Source organism: Haliotis rufescens, unplaced genomic scaffold (genome assembly GCF_023055435.1).
Source record: "Haliotis rufescens isolate VD_foot unplaced genomic scaffold, xgHalRufe1.0.p SCAF_1, whole genome shotgun sequence".
NCBI lineage: Eukaryota > Metazoa > Mollusca > Gastropoda > Lepetellida > Haliotidae > Haliotis > Haliotis rufescens.
In genome coordinates, this window is record NW_025963779.1 from 85,106,681 (window position 1) to 85,129,099 (window position 22,419).

Here is a 22,419-nt window from a genome sequence, read left to right on the forward strand (position 1 = left end):
CGACCCGTGCGTTGAGGCGTGTAGACAGTATCCCAGTACACTATAAATAGGCGTTGTCCGTCCCGGATCTGTCAACCACGAACTTGTAGAGTTGGCACAGTAAAGTGCTGTTGTAATCTAAGTCGCGCCTTGCTTTTCACAACTCACAAAATGGATTTCCTTAACATAGTGGAGTGGTCGACAATCATTTTCACCATTCTCATGATGATGTCAGGAATGTAAGTTTGTAAACTTTTTATGAACTTATTAAAGGCAACTTTAGTATTTTTCAGAGACCATATAATAGATATTATATGGTCTCTGGTATTTTTGTATCAGACATTAAACAGATCAACATGCATTGGCGATAATGTTTACAAAAGGGGTATATGTTGTATATATTAACCGAGAAACCTTATTCCTGGTTCAACATACTTGGCCGACATGTTTTTAGAAGAGTTGAGAGTTGTCATTATATCCCTTTTAACCATAATTTCTGTTTCAAGAAAGAGTGAAACTGTTTGAATAGTGTGGACATCTCTCAAGTGTGTCATTCTGTGTTTACCTATGTACAGTAACAGTTTTGACAGCTTTAGAAATTGGCACTAGTCCTGTGCCCTTGCCAAACTAGCCAATACTTAAGGTATCATAAGGACCAGAAGAATTTGCCCTTTTTAAGGGTTTGTGTATCAGTATAAGCAGAGACCATATAATCTATTATATGGTCTCTGGTATAAGGACTAGTGGACTAAAACTGTTAGTTTTTAACGCTGAGTTATATACGGTTTAATTTCATGTTCATTGGGAAAGGAATAAATTAATACTATTGTTTGTATATTTGTTCAGACATTATACTTTGGGGAATGAGGGTTTGCAGTTGAAAATGATCTCTCATCTGTCTGTACCGGTGCAGTCGGGTAACCTAGTGGTTAAAGTGTTCGCTCGTCACGCCAAAGACCTGGGTTCGAATCCCGACATGGGTACAATGTGTGAAGCCCATTTCTGGTATCCCACACCGTGACATTGATGGAATATTGCTAAAAGCGGAGTAAAACCAAATTCACTCACTCTCTCGGTACCATCAACTTACTGCTATCAATCCACTGCAGTTCTCCAACTATCCGTGTCAAGCCTGTCCCCTCAATAAGCCATATGGTTACTCTAACTGATGAGAAACTGCCGAAAACACTGCATTTTTAGCCACTATCAAATATTGGTGTATGCCCTCTTTCGACAGGCAGTTTGTGTCATCTCATTTTCCGTAAGAATTGGTCCAGGTTAATATTTAATTATTTAATAAATAATTTTGATAACCGATCTGGTTTTCACAACACAAATTGAATTGGACTGCTGTATTGTAATCCAAACCAGGGCTCCACACAATATATTTAACCAAAGTTTGAGTATTTACTCACGGTATAATTCACATTGGGTATTGATAGTTTTCTTTGGGTATTAAATTTGTAATCTCTTGGGTCTAGTTTATTGGGTATTGTAAACTGATCACTGGACAATTTTCAAAATGATTCTTCTTCTATGCTGTTCAGGTAACTTGGAATTAGGATATGTTTATGTGCTGTTGTGATATGTGTTACAATAAGCAGGATGTCGCACATCCATTATTCACTACAGTAGGTTCATATAGGCATCAGTTAGAACAGATCCTTTAAAACATGCATGTATTCAAGCTCTAATAAATACATTGGGCAATTATGCAGTGTTGTATACTATTTGATGATCAAATTTCTTCATGCCTATTTGTAAACAAGCAGCTCAACATTAATTGGGTTATGGTGAGTTAGTGTGTGTATTTTACAGAAATATGCAGCTTTTCTGGAGCTCTGACAAACAAAGGAATGGAATATTTTAGGTTGAAAATAATATTAGGATGATGCAGCAACTAAAGCCAGAATTAAGTTGTCATATTTGTCCATATTTTAGGCCAAAGACTTTAAAATTTTAAAGATTTGTCACTGATAAAGAGCTAAATCTGGCCCTTGTCTTTTGTGACACCCCCAAAGAGTTTATTGGATGTGTGGCTGGTTGAATGTGACGATGGAATGTACACACCTGATGCATGTGCTTGTTTATAGATATATTACTACAAGTACATTGTACAAGTCATAATAAAAGATGAAAGTACTGCTTGTGTTTCTGGGGTGTTTCCGTTGATATTTTCACTGTAGCCGTCAGCTCATCAGAACTTATGATGAAAAAGTTTGGCTGTTTATTTGTTTAAATTACTCTTATGCAAACTGAAATAACATGGGAAAAAAGTAAATTTAATCAAACAAAATATCACATTGAATGTGAAATGTGAAGTATAACAATATAACAATAACAAAAAGAAACATATTAACGTGATGCATTTCCCCTTCTGTAACCGTATGACACATTTCACCTCTGAGCGCCTTACATGATTAACTGAAAATGTAACTAGCCATATCAATTAATGCCAATTATGTAATAACAATCCCCCTTCACAGGAATAACCTCTGTTTATATGATACAACATATACTGTTGTTATCCTCTGGCCAGTAGTTCACAGTATTTAGCACATGGCATACTTACCGACTTATCGCGAAGATAAAAGTGACAGCTGGGTATTGAGAAACAAGCACAGTTGGAGATGGGGATGTGTTTGGCTTGTAATACACTATAAAACCTGAATGTCAATCCTTTTGTATGAATCAAACACCAATGTAATATTTACACACACACACACACACACACACACCTTAAATTACTGTGTAACACTGACCCATTTTGAAGGCGGTCTGTGTTTCCCGGTCATTTAAAGGTAGGGTGTGTTCCACAGTCTATTAAAGGGATCTGTGCTCCTAACTAATTTAAAGGCGCATCTCCCACATTCATGTTCTACACTTTAATGGAGGGGCTATGTTCTACCCTTTGGGGAGGGGAGGCTATGTTCTACACTTCAAAGGGGTGCTAAGTTCTACACTTTAAAGGGGGAATATGTTCTACACTTCAAAGGGGGGCTAAGTTCTACACTTTAAAGGAGGGCTTAAATAAGACAGACAGGTGACCCATGAATGTTGCCTGCCCTTCTTTAAAGTTACCTGCCCGCATTCAGACATTCTAAATTTTTTTAAAACGCAAAAAATAAGAGAGAAATTATGTCTTGATTCAGTCGAAATAATGGTTACAATTACTTGAGAATCTACAAGAAGTCATATCGTCCGCAAGGACCCTTCAAATTCATTATTAGAGGTCCCCTGGACCCCCACCTATGTAAGTTAGGGTAAAACCATGTAGACATATGACAATTTTAGTGCTGTTAATGGACAAGCCAGTGCTATGTGTAATTAAGGTGCTCCTCGTTCAATATGCAATGTGAAACTTGCGTGACGTGAATCGACTTGCCAGGACTGCCAGTTGGCAAGAGCCTAGTCGCAATGTAAAGCAAGTCATTGAAATTTCCAGCATTCATTCGACTATGGCAATAAACACTCGGAGCCTGGGACATGTACAGAATTGTGTTAATAAAACATGCTCCCAACCTCCAGTCCAACAATATCGATAATGCCATCTCACCACTGACATGCCTGATTCATCTCCGGGCCACAGTAAAATGCCACTTTGATACTTTTAGTGATGGATTACTGATTAATTGATCACCTTTTTCTGTATAAACCTTCATATCAACCTTTTTGAAATATAAGATCAATATCGTCAGTAACCAGGTACACAAATACTAGTGGGACTTGCATACTCAACATGATCTACATGTAAACTTACCATTGTAAACATGACAGTATTTAGGCCAAACTATTTTAATTGTTAGTTTCATGGATATTTTCCAGCTTTTCCACACAAGGTTGGTCAAAATAAAAATAAAATAAAATAGCTATGTTAATCATTTATTTATTATATTTATTTATCTGGAAGTCTTTCTGCTGTTGAGACATATTAAAAATACATATTTTTGTGTTTAATTTATTTCTTGGAAAGGCAGCTTTTCAGTAGGGGTGGCAAGCCCGTGAAACGAAAATTTAAAATGTGTGGTCTTACATATAAATTGGACAAAACCATCACACCTAGGTTCAGTGTGAAACTATTTCATGGCTGTCATATTGTCTTCCATTGACATATTGACTACTGGTGCCATTATAGATGGAACCAATCGTTACTCCTGTGTTTATTTTCGTTATCACAAAAAATCAATAATGTCTGATTGTCCCTTGTCCAGGATTAATTAGCAGCATGACACTCTCTGTTCAAGGCTACCTTTATCTGGCTGGCCGTGTTGTGAGAGGGACAGTGTTAATAGGCTATCAAGTGAGGTGTCCTTTATGTCTGATCAATAAGGTTGTATTGCTGTGATGTATATGCAAATATGTGATGGGAGTGAGAATTACATGATGCCCCAGGAGAGAACATTGAACCTCACCTAAGCTCGTAGAAAGGCTTCCATTTCTGCATCAGAGCAGCTGATCAGCGATTTTGTTGACACCGCATTGATGGTATTGATTGCTTGAGATGGAGAACCAAGTTACATCAATTTACCTGATTCAATTCTTTAAGGATTTTTACTTTTTGAAAGGTTAAATGTAAATGTTGTGAAATATTAGTGTTTACAGACAAATCGTGAAACCGTAAAACTTGCAAAGAAACATTATGAAATGTGTTTGAAAATAGAAGTTGCTCCTAATAAATGATTTGAATATTTTTAATAATAGGTTCAGCCTCTTTCTTTTAAAGGATTTGGCTTATTTGCTTTTGTAGGACCTGAAAAATTATGATTTCATTTGGAAGTGAGCTCATCAGTGTTAATCAAACAAAGCATGACAAAGCAAAATATCACTTTTTCAATATTTAATCATGCAATATTAATGCTGAGGTTTGCACACACAAAGATCTTTGTATTACATTGTATTACATTGTATTACATATACAGTCACTTATGCTTATATAAATAAATAAATAAATAAGTACATAAATCTGTACAAGATGCTTTAACCGTCAGTATCAGAGAAATGTGCAGAGCTACGAGAAAGCTACTGGTGTCATTCAACCATGTATTTCCTTAAGCCAATATTCCATGGCAACAATGTTTTCACAACATGTGTTATTTGTGCTGATGCTTTTGTCCCTGTAGCCTCAGGATGTGCCCATGAGAAGGAGTCAGAAACTCTCCTGGTACTGATGGAACCGCAGACGTTGTTTTGTATAGAACAAGACGATGTCCACCAGCTGTTGAGCATGATAGTCATATATTGATTATCATATTTACTTTAACGTCTATTGAGCATTTTATTATTGATAAACCTTTGGACCCGACCTCTTAAAAATGTTCATTATAATGTTAACAAGCATGCATGACAAGCCATAAGCACACTGGCAATGTGTTTTGAAATCAATAGTAATCATTACTATTGATTTCAATGAAATATTTAATGCACAATTATGCCCCTGAAAGACATATGAAATATTTAATATACAATTATGCCCCTGAAAGACATAAGCAAGCTCTCTGTGTTGGGTAGGTAATCATTAACACATTCATAAGCATGTCCTGACTGACCTTTCCTTTGGTTCCAGACCACCATGTATAGCCATGTACAAGACGAAGGACACAAAGCATATTCCATTCTTCTTCTTCCTTATCTGCCTCATGAAGTAAGTATCACAAATCCATCCTCGGCACACAGGACTATTTTAAGTCCATTAGATTTACACCCTTGGTTTATCCATTAACCAGGGTAACAGTAATGTTGTGCCATGTGCATTCTTATGTTAATGGAATTTGGTGCATTATAGATGCACATTTTATTATCATCATCATCATCATAATCTGAACAATGAGGTAGCCTAATGGTTGAGTTGTTCACATGTCATGCTGAGGACCCAGGTTTGATTCTGACCCGTGAAGATCCAGGGTAGAATAGGTCTTCAGCAACCCAGTCTTGCCATAAGAGGCGACTATCCTTGTCGTAAGAGGCGTCTAATGGGATTGGGTGGTCAGGCTCGCCGAATTGGTTGATGCATGCCATTGTATTCCAATTGCATGGATCGATGCTCATGATGTCAATCACTGGATTGTCTGTTCCAGACTTAATTATTTACAGACCGCCATCATATAGCTGGAATATAAACAACAAACAAACAAACAAGGTTTGTTTCCCAACATGGGAATCCTTTCATTAGATCATCTGCCATAATATTGCTTGAATATTGCTAAAACCAGCATGAAACCCTACATCTCCCTCTTATCCATGCACAGTTTGTGATATTCCTATGTGTCTACATAATATATATATATAAATATATACTTATCTGACATAGAAATCATATTGCACATATTAATATTTCACTTTGGCCACTTGCCAATAATCCAGGCCTTTGTTAAATAATCCATAGCCCTGTGATATGATGTTGTTAGGCAGGTCAGGATTACGGTATAATCCTGAAACATTGAATGATAAGGGACTTTTTTCAGTGCTCAGGGACTGAAAGACGAACATATTTTTTAGAGGGGTGCCAAGTTTATTCAGCCAGTGTTATTTACCCGGGTCGGGTGGGTTCCAGGAGCAAAGGCTGCCCCAGCAGTCTGAGATATGTAAACACTCGAGTCCTGCCAGTCTAGTAATATTATTCCAACTTATACGATAAGATAAGATAAGATTACACTTTATTATCCCGAAGGAAATTTGGGTAACAGAAGCACATGGCCTCAGCTTATTATCCCCCGCCGCGCGAAAGCGCGAAGCGGGGGATATAGTATTCACGACCGTCCGTACATCCGTCCGTACGTCCCACCTGTTTGTTGCCGCGATATCTCAAGAACTAAACACTGGATTGTCTTCATATTTGGAACTATGGTGTATATACAGACTCCGCAGACACCAGTCGGTTTTGGTGACCTTGACCCCATTTTCAAGGTCACAGCAGGCATATCTGCTTTTGGAGTTGGAAAACGGTGTTGCCGCGATATCTCAAGAACTAAACACTGGATTGTCTTCATATTTGGAACTATGGTGTATATACAGACTCCGCAGACACCAGTCGGTTTTGGTGACCTTGATCCCATTTTCAAGGTCACAGCAGACAAATCTGCTTTTAGAGTTGGAAAACGGTGTTGCCGCGATATCTCAAGAACTAAACACTGGATTGTCTTCATATTTGGAACTATGGTGTATATACAGACTCCGCAGACACCAGTCGGTTTTGGTGACCTTGATCCCATTTTCAAGGTCACAGCAGGCAAATCTGCTTTTGGAGTTGGAAAACGGTGTTGCCGCGATATCTCAAGAAGTAAACACTGGATTGTCTTCATATTTGGAACTATGGTGTATATACAGACACCGCAGACACCAGTCGGTTTTGGTGACCTTGACCCCATTGTCAAGGTCACAGCAGGCAAATCTGCTTTTGGAGTTAGAAAACGGTGTTGCCGCGATATCTCAAGAACTAATCGCTGGATTGTCTTCATATTTGGAACTATAGTGTATATACAGACACCGCATACACCTGTCAGATTTGGTGACCTTGACCCCATTTTCAAGGTCACAGCAGGCAAATCTGTTTTTGGAGTTGGAAAACGGTGTTGCCACAATATCTCAAGAACTAATCGCTGGATTGTCTTCATATTTGGTAGTATGGTGTACAGGCGGGGGATATTTCGTCACTCTGTGACAAATACTTGTTGATTAACACATTCGGTGTACATGTAAATAAAAGCATCACAAACGTAATTAACGTTAAATGTGGCATTAGCGAATAGATGCGTTTGTTCTCAACATCGGCAATTGCAGAAGGAGGAAGTTGATACTCCGAATGTAAAATATACATGATATTGTTAAATATTTCACTTGCTTTATTTATTAACTATTTGCTGTTCATAAATAGTCAGATTTATGACTGACACCACTCGAATGTTGTGGGACCTGTCTATTGGCAGCCATTCTGTAAAACAATACAAAGTTGAAATAATTTAAAGGACAAACATACACAATAACAGTCAAATGTTACGACATAAAGAACATGTACAGATAGAATATATGCACATATATACATGTATGTGTATACATGACGTCACACGATGAGTGCATGTGGAATGATGTAATGATGTAACTTCAGCATGCATTTATCATTCACATGGCAGAACAAGCAGCGCCATCTGGCGTTCTTTATTTTCAACATTGTCCTTTAGCAGTTTAGTGTCCTTTTTGTACACTGAAGTTTGATAGTACACATTGTTCTATTTTTAAATATGACATCTTTTGTTTGCGAGTTGTTAATTGGTATCGTTTCGTATTTTGACTTCATTATTCATATGTTAATAGTGAAATATATTTGTAACATTTTTTGTTCATAACTTTTGTCCTTTATTTCAACTTTGTAGTTTTTTTACCGAATGGCCGCCCATAACCTGTCTTGTGTCATCCGTGATGTGTTGTGTCTTGTATTGCAGTAGCATGATTGGACTCTACTATGGTTCGCTCATCGACAACGGCATGCTGAAGATGCTCAACTTCGTGGGCACCTCATTGTGGGCCACCTACATTTTCGTGTATATCTTGGTGTCTAAAGTCAAGGTACCATCTCCCCAGTGACACGCTTGTGTTTTATTCTTTTACTCGTCCGACTTAGGGCAAGTTGTTGTTTCTTTGTTGTAGTGTGACAATGGGATCTTCCTGGACTCAGGAAACTGTGTCATGAAGCACTAAGAGTGTCCCTAGTCTGTAAATAATCAAGACTGGACAAGATAATCCAGTGATTGACATCATGAGCATCAATCTATGCAATTGGGGTGACATGCATCCACCAAGCCAGCGAGTCTGACCACCTGATCCTGTTAGTCGCCTCTTACGACAAACATACGTTGTTGAACCTGGTTCTGCATTAGGACTATACATTTATTATTTCTTAGTAACACAAATAACATATATGGAAAAAGTAGGAATTTTCCACAGATGAATCTAATTAATATTGATTATACTAGGGCTGGGACGGGTAACTTGGGAACTCGGGTCGGGTGGGTACTGAGTAGGAGCCGGATACCAACAGGACTACCCGGACCCATGGTTAGTCACGTGATATGTTGTTTAATGACAAAAAGTTATCTTGAAATCTACAGTTACACTTCAAGTGACTAAAGTTTGCATTTCCTTTTGACTATGCATGCATTCCTCCTGACTTTATATGTATGAGTAAAGATAAAACTTCAGTCAACTTCAGTTTATGCATGATGTGTATCTAAATACATTTTGCCAGGGCTATGGTCAAACTATTCCCATCTCTTGAGACGTACAGTGGGTATCCGGGTAGGGTCGGGTAATAGGGGGGTGGGTACCCGGGTAGTAATTTTGGACTCGTCCCAGCCCTAGATTATACATATTTGTAGATCCATATTCTATGATAAATGAGATGCTTAAACGACCAGTAGAATCCACCATTGTTGATGAAGGATGTCATCTGCTGTCATAAATAGGTTGCTAGTCACTGCCAAGGTGTTCCTTGTTTCAGAGTGAGCCTGTTTCCAAGGTAACGGGTATGTTTGCCCTGTTCCTGTCCCACGTGGTGTACCTGGTCTACATCGTGCAGCAACATGACGAGATTGTGGCCCGGCTAGGCAGCATGCTGTTCCTGTGGACTATCGTCTTAGTGTGTCTACCAGCAATGGAAATAGTGAGTATATGAGTCATTGATTACACGAAGGTCAGGTGAAATGGGGCTGTTGCATTCAAGATTATTGCACTTATGTAGCGTGGAAAACTGTTCAAAGCAGCGTTGAAACCAACTCACTCACTAACTCATTCCCTTGATACTGAGCGCCAAGCAGGGCAACAAGCACCATCATTTAACATCTTTTTGTATGACATGGCCTGGGATCGAAACCATCAACCTTCTGGTTTCCAGGCAGATGCTCTATCACGAGACAGGGAACAAACATGCAATGAAGAGTGAGATGGTTCCTGTAGTTCAAACAACCTTGAAGTGTCGGTGATGTCTGCCTGATGTATGGTGTCTTGTTTCAGGTGGAGGTTGTGAGACGGAAGAGCTCAGAGGGCGTGTCTCTCTCGCTACTGATGGGGGGTCTCATGTGCTCCTTCGTCTGGCTCCTCTATGGGTATATGCTGAATGACTTCAACATATACGTGAGTACTGTCAGTAGAGTTGTAGCCCAAAGAATGTTTGAAATGAAGTGTATTAGAGAGAAGGAGTAAGTTACGCATCTTTGACAAATATGTCTCATTACACAGCTGGGTGTCTCATCAGGATGTAGCTGGATGTCTCATCACACAGACAGATGTCTCATCACAGTGTAGCTAGATGTCTCATCACAGTGTAGCTAGATGTCTCATCATGGTGTAGCTAGATGTCTCATCACAGTGTAGCTAGATGTCTATCACAGTGTAGCTAGATGTCTCATTGGGGTGTAGCTAGATGTCTCATCACAGTGTAGCTAGATGTCTCATCACGGTGTATCTAGATGTCTCATCATGGTGTAGCTAGATGTCTCATAACAGTGTATCTAGATGTCTCATCACGGTGTAGCTAGATGTCTCATCACAGTGTAGCTAGATGTCTCATCACGGTGTAGCTAGATGTCTCATCACAGTGTAGCTAGATGTCTCATCACGGTGTAGCTAGATGTCTCATCACGGTGTAGCTAGATGTCTCATCACGGTGTAGCTAGATGTCTCATCACGGTGTAGCTGGATGTCTCATCACAGTGTAGCTAGATGTCTCATCACAGTGTAGCTAGATGTCTCATCACAGTGTAGCTAGATGTCTCATTACAGTGTAGCAAGATGTCTCATCACAGTGTAGCTAGATGTCTCATCACAGTGTAGCTAGATGTCTCATCACAGTGTAGCTAGATGTCTCATCACGGTGTAGCTAGATGTCTCATCACAGTGTAGCTAGATGTCTCGTCACAGTGTAGCTAGATGTCTCATCACGGTGTAGCTAGATGTCTCATCACGGTGTAGCTAGATGTCTCATTACAGTGTAGCAAGATGTCTCATCACAGTGTAGCTAGATGTCTCATCACGGTGTAGCTAGATGTCTCATCACAGTGTAGCTAGATGTCTCATCACAGTGTAACTAGATGTCTCATCACGGTGTAGCTAGATGTCTCATCACAGTGTAGCTAGATGTCTCATCACGGTGTAGCTAGATGTCTCATCACGGTGTAGCTAGATGTCTCATCACGGTGTAGCTAGATGTCTCATCACAGTGTAGCTAGATGTCTCATCATGGTGTAGCTAGATGTCTCATCACGGTGTAGCTAGATGTCTCATCACGGTGTAGCTAGATGTCTCATCACAGTGTAGCTAGATGTCTCATCGGGGTGTAGCTAGATGTCTCATCGGGGTGTAGCTAGATGTCTCATCACAGTGTAGCTAGATGTCTCATCACGGTGTAGCTGGATGTCTCATCACGGTGTACTGGATGTCTCATCACGGTGTAGCTAGATGTCTCATCACGGTGTAGCTAGATGTCTCATCACGGTGTAGCTAGATGTCTCATCACGGTGTAGCTAGATGTCTCATCACGGTGTAGCTAGATGTCTCATCACAGTGTAGCTAGATGTCTCATCACGGTGTAGCTAGATGTCTCATCACGGTGTAGCTAGATGTCTCATCACGGTGTAGCTAGATGTCTCATCATGGTGTAGCTAGATGTCTCATCACGGTGTAGCTAGATGTCTCATCACGGTGTAGCTGGTGTATAATGTCTGACATGTTTCATGTGTTTCAGGCCCCCAACATTCCCGGGGTCATCATCAACGTCACCCGCCTCGTCTTGTTGATAACATATGGAGATGGTGCCAAGAGCAAGGTTGAGTAACATCCTCAGCATCACTCTCCCACCCGTGCATAATATAGATGGCTGCTGTGTTTCCTGCCATATGCCTGGAGGTTAACAGGAGCAGTTTGATTTCCAAGCAACAAAGTGTGAAATGTTCTTATTATGGGTGTATCGTTATGAGGTATAATGCATTTTAACCATGTGAAGGCATTTTCCCGAGACAAGGGCATTTACTGACTATGAAAGTCCAGTTTCCACCCTTGCTGAACTAGGCTGCAATTTCCAGGCTTGATTGTAGCGCCACCAGTGGCTATTATGAATTATGTCCCTTCAAGGTTCTTCATTGCTTCAAACATATGGCGGCGTCCAGTCAAGATGATATGCTCAATAATCAAGGTCTATATTGTAATAAAACAGGTTTTACCCTGCAAAGTGCATCAAATAACGTGAGCACCATGATTAAAAATATGAAAGAATTTGCAAAATATCTGTTGACGCCCAGTTGGCAGTACACATGCTTTGCAAATTCTGCATGTTGAAATCAATGTTCCTTACAAACTGGATGCCTATTTCGGTAAGCAATTTTGATTGGACTATGCATAGACTCGTCAGTCAGACTCGTCAGTCCAGCCTAAACTCCAGAATTGCAGCCTAGTTCGGCAAGGGTGGAAACTGGACTTTTATAGATGTGTGAAGCAAGTGTTTATGAAATGTATGGCCTTGAATGTTTGCACTGATTATTACTCACACCTTCCAGTTACAGTTCTTATTTACCGGTCAATTATATGAGACTCTTCAAGTGAGAGGAAGATTTGTAGATGGATTACAAGAAAACAAGGTGCAGGAACTCTTTTCAAAACTCATTCGATGTGTTAAATAACAAAGGATGGTGTATGAAAATTGATGTTAGTTTTTACATTCCTGTTTTTGTATTTTGAAACTTTTGGATGAACCCATTATCATTATTATTTACCAGCATATTAGCATTATTATATTCACACATTTTATCTGGACACCTGTGTTTGTTTGATATTTTTACTCATTATTTGTTTTAGTTGACTCTGGAGGAGAAAATAAAACACAAATAAGTAATAATATACACCAGCAGACATTTCAATTAACATCTTTAAAAGTGTGAGTGTTGTGACTGTTTTTCATATGTTGACCGGGGCGGTGGGGGAGCCTTGTGGAAGCCCATTTCTGGAGCTCCTGCCCTGATATTGCTGGAATATTGCTAAAAGCAGCATAAAACCATACTCACTCACTCACACACTGACCACATTACATCTCAATAGATATGTTATATAATACCCTGACTGATCTCATTTTGTCTGTTAAATGAAAAGGGTGACCAAACAAACCGTGTGGTAGTTTACTGAGGGACAACAGAATTTAAGTTCCATGTTAAGGCAGTGGAGAGTGCACCTGTTCTTGCTAATTGGGAAATCTGTCATAGGTTCGAGAAATGTTTTTTTGTCAGTCTTTCATATTTCAAGAGTAGGGCCACCCTTGATGATAAACCTGTAATGTGATAGCCTTTGTTATGGTTGTGTCCTTTATAATGATCAAAAGATGTGTTTATTAAGTGCAAGAACAAATACTATTTCTCCAAAACTTATTGCTGTTAGCTGCATTCGTATTTGTGCCAAACTGTTATATGAACTTATTATATATGATGATGCAGATTAGTTTATTTGAAATGTTTGTTGTTTGACAGTATGTGCAATGTTACTGTTACTGTTCCATTCAAGAAGTGTCTGGAGTAATATATTGAAACAGAAGTTATCATATAAATATATTCATCACAAGATTCTACTTTTATAACAGGCTGTTGATGATTCTTTCTTATATTGTCAGTACATTTCATTCTTGAAATATACAAAAGTTATAGAATGAATAATTTCATTCTAAAATTTAATGAAGCCCACATTGACAAAACTTGTAAACTGTCAAAGGTTTGACCACCCTTTATGTGTTCAAGGAGCTTGGCAGTAAGTGGTTCAAGGATGAAGACAGTTGTTTGTAAACAGTGTTCTATTTTGTATGACAATGTTCTACTTTGTATGATTTGGTCTGTGTATAACTGGTCTGTATATTTTTTTTCCTGCTGTTTTAAGGTCTTTTTGTACACAGTTATTGATGGATTATTATCATGGCGTATTCTTCATGTAATCTTTTGTATTGGTGGAGAAATATACATCAGAGTTTCTTATACTCTTTATTTTATGCACACCTCACTTAGAATACCTCAGATGCTGCTGGCCTGTGTATGTGTTGGAATGATGTTTGCTCAAACAGAATTGTGCCGGTATATATGACATTTGTTACTCACAAGATCCATATATTTTGCATTAAACAATTGAACCAATTTCTGTTATTTCTTTGATGCATTTATGTTCATGTGGCAACACACAATTTATTTATTTTGTTTAAAATATTATATTCATCTAACTGCAGTCGTCCTTATGACCCAAACAATCAATGGTCTAGTGAGCCCCTATCTAGCATCTAGACCTACTCCTTACGACCCAGTCAACCAATGATCAAGTGAGCCCCTATCTAGCATCTGCCTGTGATAGTCCTTACGACTCAGTCAACCAATGGTCAAGTGAGCCCCTATCTAGCATCTGCCTGTGATAGTCCTTGCAACCCAGTCAACCAATGGTCTAATGAGCCCCTATCTAGCATCTAGACCTACTCCTTACGACTCAGTCAACCAATGATCAAGTGAGCCCCTATCTAGCATCTGCCTGTGATAGTCCTTGAAACCCAGTCAATCAATGGTCTAATGAGCCCCTATCTAGCATCTAGACCTACTCCTTACGACTCAGTCAACCAATGGTCAAGTGAGCCCCTATCTAGCATCTGCCTGTGATAGTCCTTACGACTCAGTCAACCAATGATCAAGTGAGCCCCTATCTAGCATCTGCCTGTGATAGTCCTTACGACTCAGTCAACCAATGGTCAAGTGAGCCCCTATCTAGCATCTGCCTGTGATAGTCCTTACGACTCAGTCAACCAATGATCAAGTGAGCCCCTATCTAGCATCTGCCTGTGATAGTCCTTACGACTCAGTCAACCAATGGTCAAGTGAGCCCCTATCTAGCATCTGCCTGTGATAGTCCTTGCAACCCAGTCAACCAATGGTCTAATGAGCCCCTATCTAGCATCTAGACCTACTCCTTACGACTCAGTCAACCAATGATCAAGTGAGCCCCTATCTAGCATCTGCCTGTGATAGTCCTTGAAACCCAGTCAATCAATGGTTTAATGAGCCCCTATCTAGCATCTAGACCTACTCCTTACGACTCAGTCAACCAATGGTCAAGTGAGCCCCTATCTAGCATCTGCCTGTGATAGTCCTTGCAACCCAGTCAACCAATGGTCTAATGAGCCCCTATCTAGCATCTAGACCTACTCCTTACGACCTCAGTAAACCAATGATCAAGTGAGCCCCTATCTAGCATCTGCCTGTGATAGTCCTTGCAACCCAGTCAACCAATGGTCTAATGAGCCCCTATCTAGCATCTAGACCTACTCCTTACGACCTCAGTCAACCAATGATCAAGTGAGCCCCTATCTAGCATCTGCCTGTGATAGTCCTTACGACTCAGTCAACCAATGGTCAAGTGAGCCCCTATCTAGCATCTGCCTGTGATAGTCCTTACGACCCAGTCGTGGACCAATGAAGCTGAAATCTAGAATGGTGTCCCAGCAGTGACCACAACTGATGTCGTGAAAAGGCCTTGAGCCTATATCCTCATAGCCACTATTGCATCCATATTAAAAGAAAATCCACTGGAAAGATTCTGGGATGAAACAAACTCTTGCACTAACAACAACGCAAACTCTTGAGTGAGTGAGGGAATGTTCTTTTGTTCCTTACACAGAAATATCACAGCTATATTTAGTTGCCCTGTAAGTGCGGGAGGTTGGTCAAACCCAGATATTACAGCCAGGTTCACCTAATGGTGAACTGAACAAACTATAGGAATCCAATTGTTCGCAACTGTTATCACCTCTCTGGTTGGGGGGAATATGACAGACAACTCTTCCACTGAAACAAAACAACTGATTGGCCCTGATGCTGTGTCAGGTGACTTCTTCCCTGTGGCAAACCATGTGACAGAATCACTGCCAGGGGCGTCACGGTAGCCCAGTGGTTAATGCGTTAGCTCGTCATGCAGAAGACCCAGGTTCAATTCCTGACATGGGTACAATGTGTGAATCCTATTTCTAGTGTCCCCCACTGTGTTATTGCTAAAAGCAGGGTAAAACCAAACTCATTCACTCCTACTCCCAAATCGACCTGTGACATGATTTGGGTTGCTCTCCTACAATTAACACACTGAGGCAAAGGATTGTGTGAGGTTATCTTATATGACAGAAATATCCGGGGTCACCCCTACCTGTATACTGATCATTATCTTGTGGGTCATGAATAAAACAGGTTATTAACCTACTGTGCAAATCTCTACCAATCTATAAAAGAAGGAAGCTCTGGAGTTCCACAAGCTCTGGAGGCCTGGCCTGGAATCTACTTGATTTGTGTACGTGCAACAATTGCATGATGTCCTGTCGTCGTTATTCAATACGCGTGTGTGGTTTATATATACGAGACACCGCACAGCCTGGCCTGCATGTGTAATATATGGGAGAATCTATTTAATGGCATCTGACACTATATTGCAATTCAAACTAGACGTAATTGACTATGCCCCACAATTTGAGGCCGAGCCATTGCGACTAATGCGTGTGTAGCCATGGTAACCATACATAAAAGGTCATTCGGTTCATCGATAGCATAAACTTTTGAGTGAGTGAGTGTGGTTTTACGCCGCCTAAATGAATGCTCCAACACTATCTATCACGACGTCACCACCAGAACTGGACTTCACATATTGTACACGTGAATCGAACCCAGGCATTGGGCGTCACGAGAAAACGCTTCGATAGGTTACCAACATAAGATTGAGCAGACGAACAGGTGCTTTAGATTGACGAGTTCCCCTTTAAACCTTAAGTTCGTTTCTCGGGAAAACTGCCATCAGTGGACAAATGTTCAATAAAACAGACATTTCAGATTTGGTTTTTCGAAATACTTTCTTAATATGTTTACATGCAGTGTTCATGGGGTGTCTTCCGTCTTGTAGTTTAACATTCTGTACACAGTTTTGTGTGGCAAACAAATCATGTCTGTCTGCAATCGCTGGAATACTAAAATACCAAGAAAAGTGATTGAACATATCCCCTCCCCGCCTTTCCGGGTGTCTGTTTAGGGTCAGCGGAACCGTATATTAACCCAAACCATAAATCAGCATATTGGACCATATCAACAGTATATCAACTGCCGAAATATTCCTGAAATTATGGACGCTAATATAATTTATTAGTAGTACTAGTAACAAGTGCTGAATGCTCCACGGTGTCTCATGAACCTTCTCAATACATACCGGAGATAAATTCGTTTAATAATGTGTGTCTTATAGATGTAAATGCATACACAACAACCTTATTGATAGTGATGTCCGTATTTGTAAGTTTGTTTGTTGATCAGGTGGTCAGATTCGCTGACTTGGTTGATGCACGTCATCGTGTTCCAATTGCGTAGATCGATGCACATGATGTCAATCACTGGATTGTCTGGTCCAGACTCGATATTATATACAATGTTGTATTGATAAGTAATCGAGAAGATACGTTATATCGTCTTACACGATATATCGAGAAAATGGACTTCGAGTTAAATGATGCATAACTGTATAAAATAAGCGATCTACCAGGTAAGAAAATACATAGGTCCCCAACAACCTATACCTGTCGAAAGAGGCGATTAAATGTATCGGGTGTAAGGTTCGCTGACTTGTTTGAGTTCATGTTTTTTTTGCTCATAATGTAAATCTTTGGATTGTCTGACCCAGACAAGATTATTTGCAGACCGCCGTCAATTATAGCGAGAATACTGCTGGGTGCGGCGTTAAACAACACTGTATCAGCTATAATGCCACATTAGTATGGAAGACTAGACTCAGTCTACACATAACAAGTGTCGAACCTGTTAAGGATGGCCCATTAAGGAAATGGCGTTCTGACCCAGACAATCTGGATTTCTGGATGACAGGATATGAGCGAGAACACATGGTCTGGTCATGTGAAAAACGTCAATGACAATACAAAAACATTTGTTTTTGGATTATATTTTTGCAATCCAACTTTGACATGTACAGTTCGAACCAGTTTGAGATCACCTAGTAATAATATCAACGTCATTTGAGAAGACCAAATTACCATTTTCTACAACTTCCGCAACAAATACAAAGTTGATCACAATGTTTTAAATTAAATAGGTATATACAAGAAATCCCGAAACCCATCCAGTAGTTGCGCGCGATTGTTTTGTACGCTTAAACCTGAATTAGTGAGTGACTATGGTTTTACGCCGCTTTTAGCAATATTGCAGCAATATCACGGCGGGGGACACCACAAATGGGCTTCACACATTGTACCCATGTCGGGAATCGAACCCGGGTCTTCGGCGTGACACGCGAACGCTTTAACCACTAGGCTACCCGGCCGCCCCTAAACCACGACCGAGTGAAGTATGATCATACCGTATTTCCTCCATTAGACGTTGTGTATAATATGCGACTGGGCTGGTTGTGTGCCATCGTGTCCCGCCTGCATGGGTCGCTGTCATGCTATCAACCACTGGTTTACCTGAACCAAACACGGCCATATGCTGGTTACAATGATAGTGAGTGAGTTAGTAAGTGAGTATGGTTTTACGCCGCTTTTAGCAATATTCCAGCAATATCACGGCGGGGGACACCGGAAATGGGCTTCACACATTGTACCCATGTCGGGAATCGAACCCGGGTCTTCGGCGTGACGATCGAACGCTTTAACCACTAGGCTACCCGACCGCCCCCTACCATGATAGAGGTGATTGTTGACGTCTGCGAGTAAAACAACATTCATTCTGTGACAAACGTTATATTTGGGATAACACTTTTTTTGTAAAGTACAGATTCTAGTACCTTTTGGGGTTGAGTCCAATCCGGGATTCGAACCCACACTACCATATAGTGAGGCACCTAATCGTCAGCACACAAAGTCAGCGATCTAACGCACTCAGCCACCGATGCTTCACAAATATGAAAGTCCGAAAAATTGGTAGTCTGTATCACGTACTGACAGAGGGGTACGCAAAGTACGTGATCTAGGTTCCGTGAAGATCTGGGGTAGAATAGGTCTTCAGCAACCAATGCTTGCTGTAAAAGGTGACTATGCTTGTCGTAAGAGGCGACTAACGGGATCGGGCGGTCAGGCTCGCTGACTTGGTTGATGTATGTCATTGTATCTCAATTGCGTGGATCGATGCTCATGATATCAATCACTGGATTGTCTGGTCCGCACTCGATTATTTACAGACCGCCGTCATATTGCTGGAATATTGCTGAGTGCGGCGTTAAACAACAAACCAACCAACCAACAACATTAAACTGTCTTTAGTCAGATTTTTTGTCAATCCTGCCCTATTAGTATTTCTTGTCTTTACAGTTGAAAATGAATAACATGTATACTGCATACTCGACTTGCGTTTCTTTTGCGCGTGAGTATAGTTTCTTTGTACATTCACATCAATGCAGTAATGTGCCTATTATACTGTGAGGACAATTTTACCAATTTACTTCGCCTCCAATCAAGATAGCCACCTATACGAAGGTCGGGTGTTATTAACCTACCGAAGAGTACAACGTGAGTACACTGAAGAGGCTATTTCGATTTAATATTTATTAAAACGTATTTAAACCCTGCTTTTGGTAGTATTCCTGGAAATAAGGGGTGAAGCCCAGAAATGCGCGGGGAGAATCGAACATGGACTTTTCCTTGACGAGCTAACGCTTTAACCACTAGGCTAAACCCCATTGCCCCTGAAACCAAATGCCTTGCAGTGCGGCGTTAAACAACAAACAAACGTGATCTGGACTATGATGAGGGATGTTGAACAAAATACGAGGTATATAATTTCTGCTCTTGGCACATCTGACTCATACTACTCCTTTGTTACATATTTCAAAATAATGTGCATTGTTTCGATGTAGCGCATTGGTAGTCAGGAGGGATATGTTTTCCAAACTTGTTATTCAGGCGAGTGCTGTTTCAAACTGCTTTCTTTGTTTTATTCATTTATTATTATTAAAATCACGCCAGTATTATGTTTTAGCATAAACAAGTGCATGTAAGTTATTTAACGCCACTATTTAATTGTCCAAACTGGGACTTGTCATCCGCTTGATTTCAGTTGTCTGATTAGCTATGCAGGTAGGTTTATTTTATGCAGGTTGTCGTCTCATCTTTGGTTTTGTAACACAAACCCCAATCTCATTAAAATCAGATCTTAGTCCTCGCTGCCGCTAAAAGCTTTGTTTAGCGGTAGCGAGAACTAAGGTCTGATTTTAATGAGATTGCACAAACCCAAACAATCCTAACAAATATCAGTCAGTCTACATGTATTGTGTTGTACTCGTATTGACACATTACTTGCACCAAGTTGACATACAAATCATGACGTGCAAGTATATCTACTCTCTGATATGCAACAAAAAATATTATTCTGTAATATTTGTTCAATTTCGTCAAACATGTATGTATTGTGTTACTTAATACTACAATGTATGTCTCTAGGATAATAAGGTCGTTTTGGATAAAATAACGTTATCACTTAATTTTTTTTGTCATTACAAAAGTCCACCATATACGGGAATTCGTTAAAGTAACTGAAACGGTATTCCAATTGTACAGAATCTTATTAGTGATAAACCAACCTTTGTTGATTAATTGGATCAAAGATTTGCCTGTTCCGTGTTGCAGGTGATACTGAATGTTGGTCCCCAAGGAAAATTAACAACCTCATACCTCATCTGTTGCAAACGAATTTCTGTCAGTGAACACAGAATCATTTCCAATATTTTCAAACTGGTTATTTATAATTAATCACATCCCCCTAATCCAAAATCAATAACTGCTTATTACAAATCGATCGAATTCAATATTAATGCAGCTACGTCGGGTACTACTGACCCCATGATGTAGACTTGAGACCGGATGGCAGTATTGATTGTCAGTCAACACACGTGCGCTGACACACTTTCACATGTACCGTGTGACATTAGCGAATCAGTGCAGTCTGTGTTATGTTGTTGTGGTATAGCTGTGTCCGAAACACGCATACAGAGAGAGAGAGAGAGAGAGAGAGAGAGAGAGAGAGAGAGAGGGGGGGGGGGGGGGAGAGAGGGGGAGAGAGAGAGGGAGAGGGGAGAGAGAGAGGGAGAGAGAGAGAGAGAGAGGGGAGAGAGAGAGAGAGAGAGAGAGAGAGAGAGAGAGAGAGAGAGAGAGCGAGGTGTCACACCTAGATGCACATTCCTCCTTGTATAGGCACCAACGAGTCTCTTCAGGCTATACATAACTGAACAAAAAGCGCCCGCGCCTATATAAGGTTTAATTTACTGCAAGGTTTAACCTTTAGCTGCATAATACCTGAGAGTTCAATTTATAAGCTTTGTCATTAATATCTGTTCGTATCTATATATTAATGAACATATATTAATGATTACGACTCTATTAGTTGGTTGGTTTGTTGTTTAACGCCGCACTCAGCAATATTCCAGCTATATGACGGCGGTCTGTAAATAATAGAGTCTGGACCAGACAATCCTGTGATTGACATCATGAGCATACATCCACGCAATTGGGATCGATGACATGCATCAACCAAGTCAACGAGCCTGACCACCCGATCCCGTTAGTCGCCTTTTACGACAAGCATAGTCGCCTTTTACGGCAAGCATGGGTTGCTGAAGACCTATTCTACCCCGGAATCACGACTCTATTAACAAATGCAGTATACAAAATTCAAATGAATGTGAGCAAATATAATTAAGAACATGTTTTTGTTTTCTCATGTTATGCTCGCGCATGGCATATGAATAGATTTCAACATTTACGATAGATATATTGATATTAATTTATACCAACAGCAACGCTTCAGTCATCACTGTTAAAGTCACGGCTTTTCCTACCTCATACACGTTTTTTTAATAATTATATTGTTTAATATAATTGTCCATGCTTACATGCTTCTTTTGAACTAAATACACAACCAGCCAGCATATCTCTGCATTAGGTATTCTATGTTACTGTAAAATGGACGAAATAGGCTGCCGACTTGTCATCAGGTGTCTCCAAACGAAAGGGCTACCTCCATCAGCCAGTCGTGCGGACATGGCGTCAACGTAAGGGGATGCTGCTGCTTCACTTGCTGTTGTTAGGAGGTGGGCAGTGCAGTTCAAGAAGGGGAGACGGAGCCTCGGAGATGATCCAAGATCAGGATGACCTTCAACCGATACCACTAAGGAAAATATGGGTAAAATGCATGATGGGATAACGTATAATCGACGACACCGCATGTGACATAGACAGTACGCATATCTCATGAGAGAGTTGAGAAGATTATGGGGAATGAACTGAGCACAACAAAGGTTTCAGCACGCCGGGTTCCAAGGCTTCTGGCCCCTGATCAGAAAATCTCCAAGTTCGTCATCTTTCGTGAATATTTAGATAATTTGGTGGAGCCAGATGATTTCTTTAGCGACATG

General features: G+C 40.2%; 1 protein-coding gene across 1 annotated transcript; it reads left to right on the forward strand.

Moving 5' to 3' along the window:
* Positions 1-35: 35 nt before the first annotated feature.
* Positions 36-14,129, forward strand: LOC124122063 (sugar transporter SWEET1-like). Its single transcript, XM_046485239.2, has 6 exons — positions 36-218; positions 5,543-5,620; positions 8,415-8,538; positions 9,470-9,631; positions 9,982-10,101; positions 11,711-14,129. Exons 1-6 carry the CDS (start codon positions 151-153, stop codon positions 11,798-11,800), a joined length of 642 nt encoding a protein of 213 aa, XP_046341195.1. The 5' UTR covers positions 36-150; the 3' UTR covers positions 11,801-14,129.
* Positions 14,130-22,419: the final 8,290 nt, after the last annotated feature.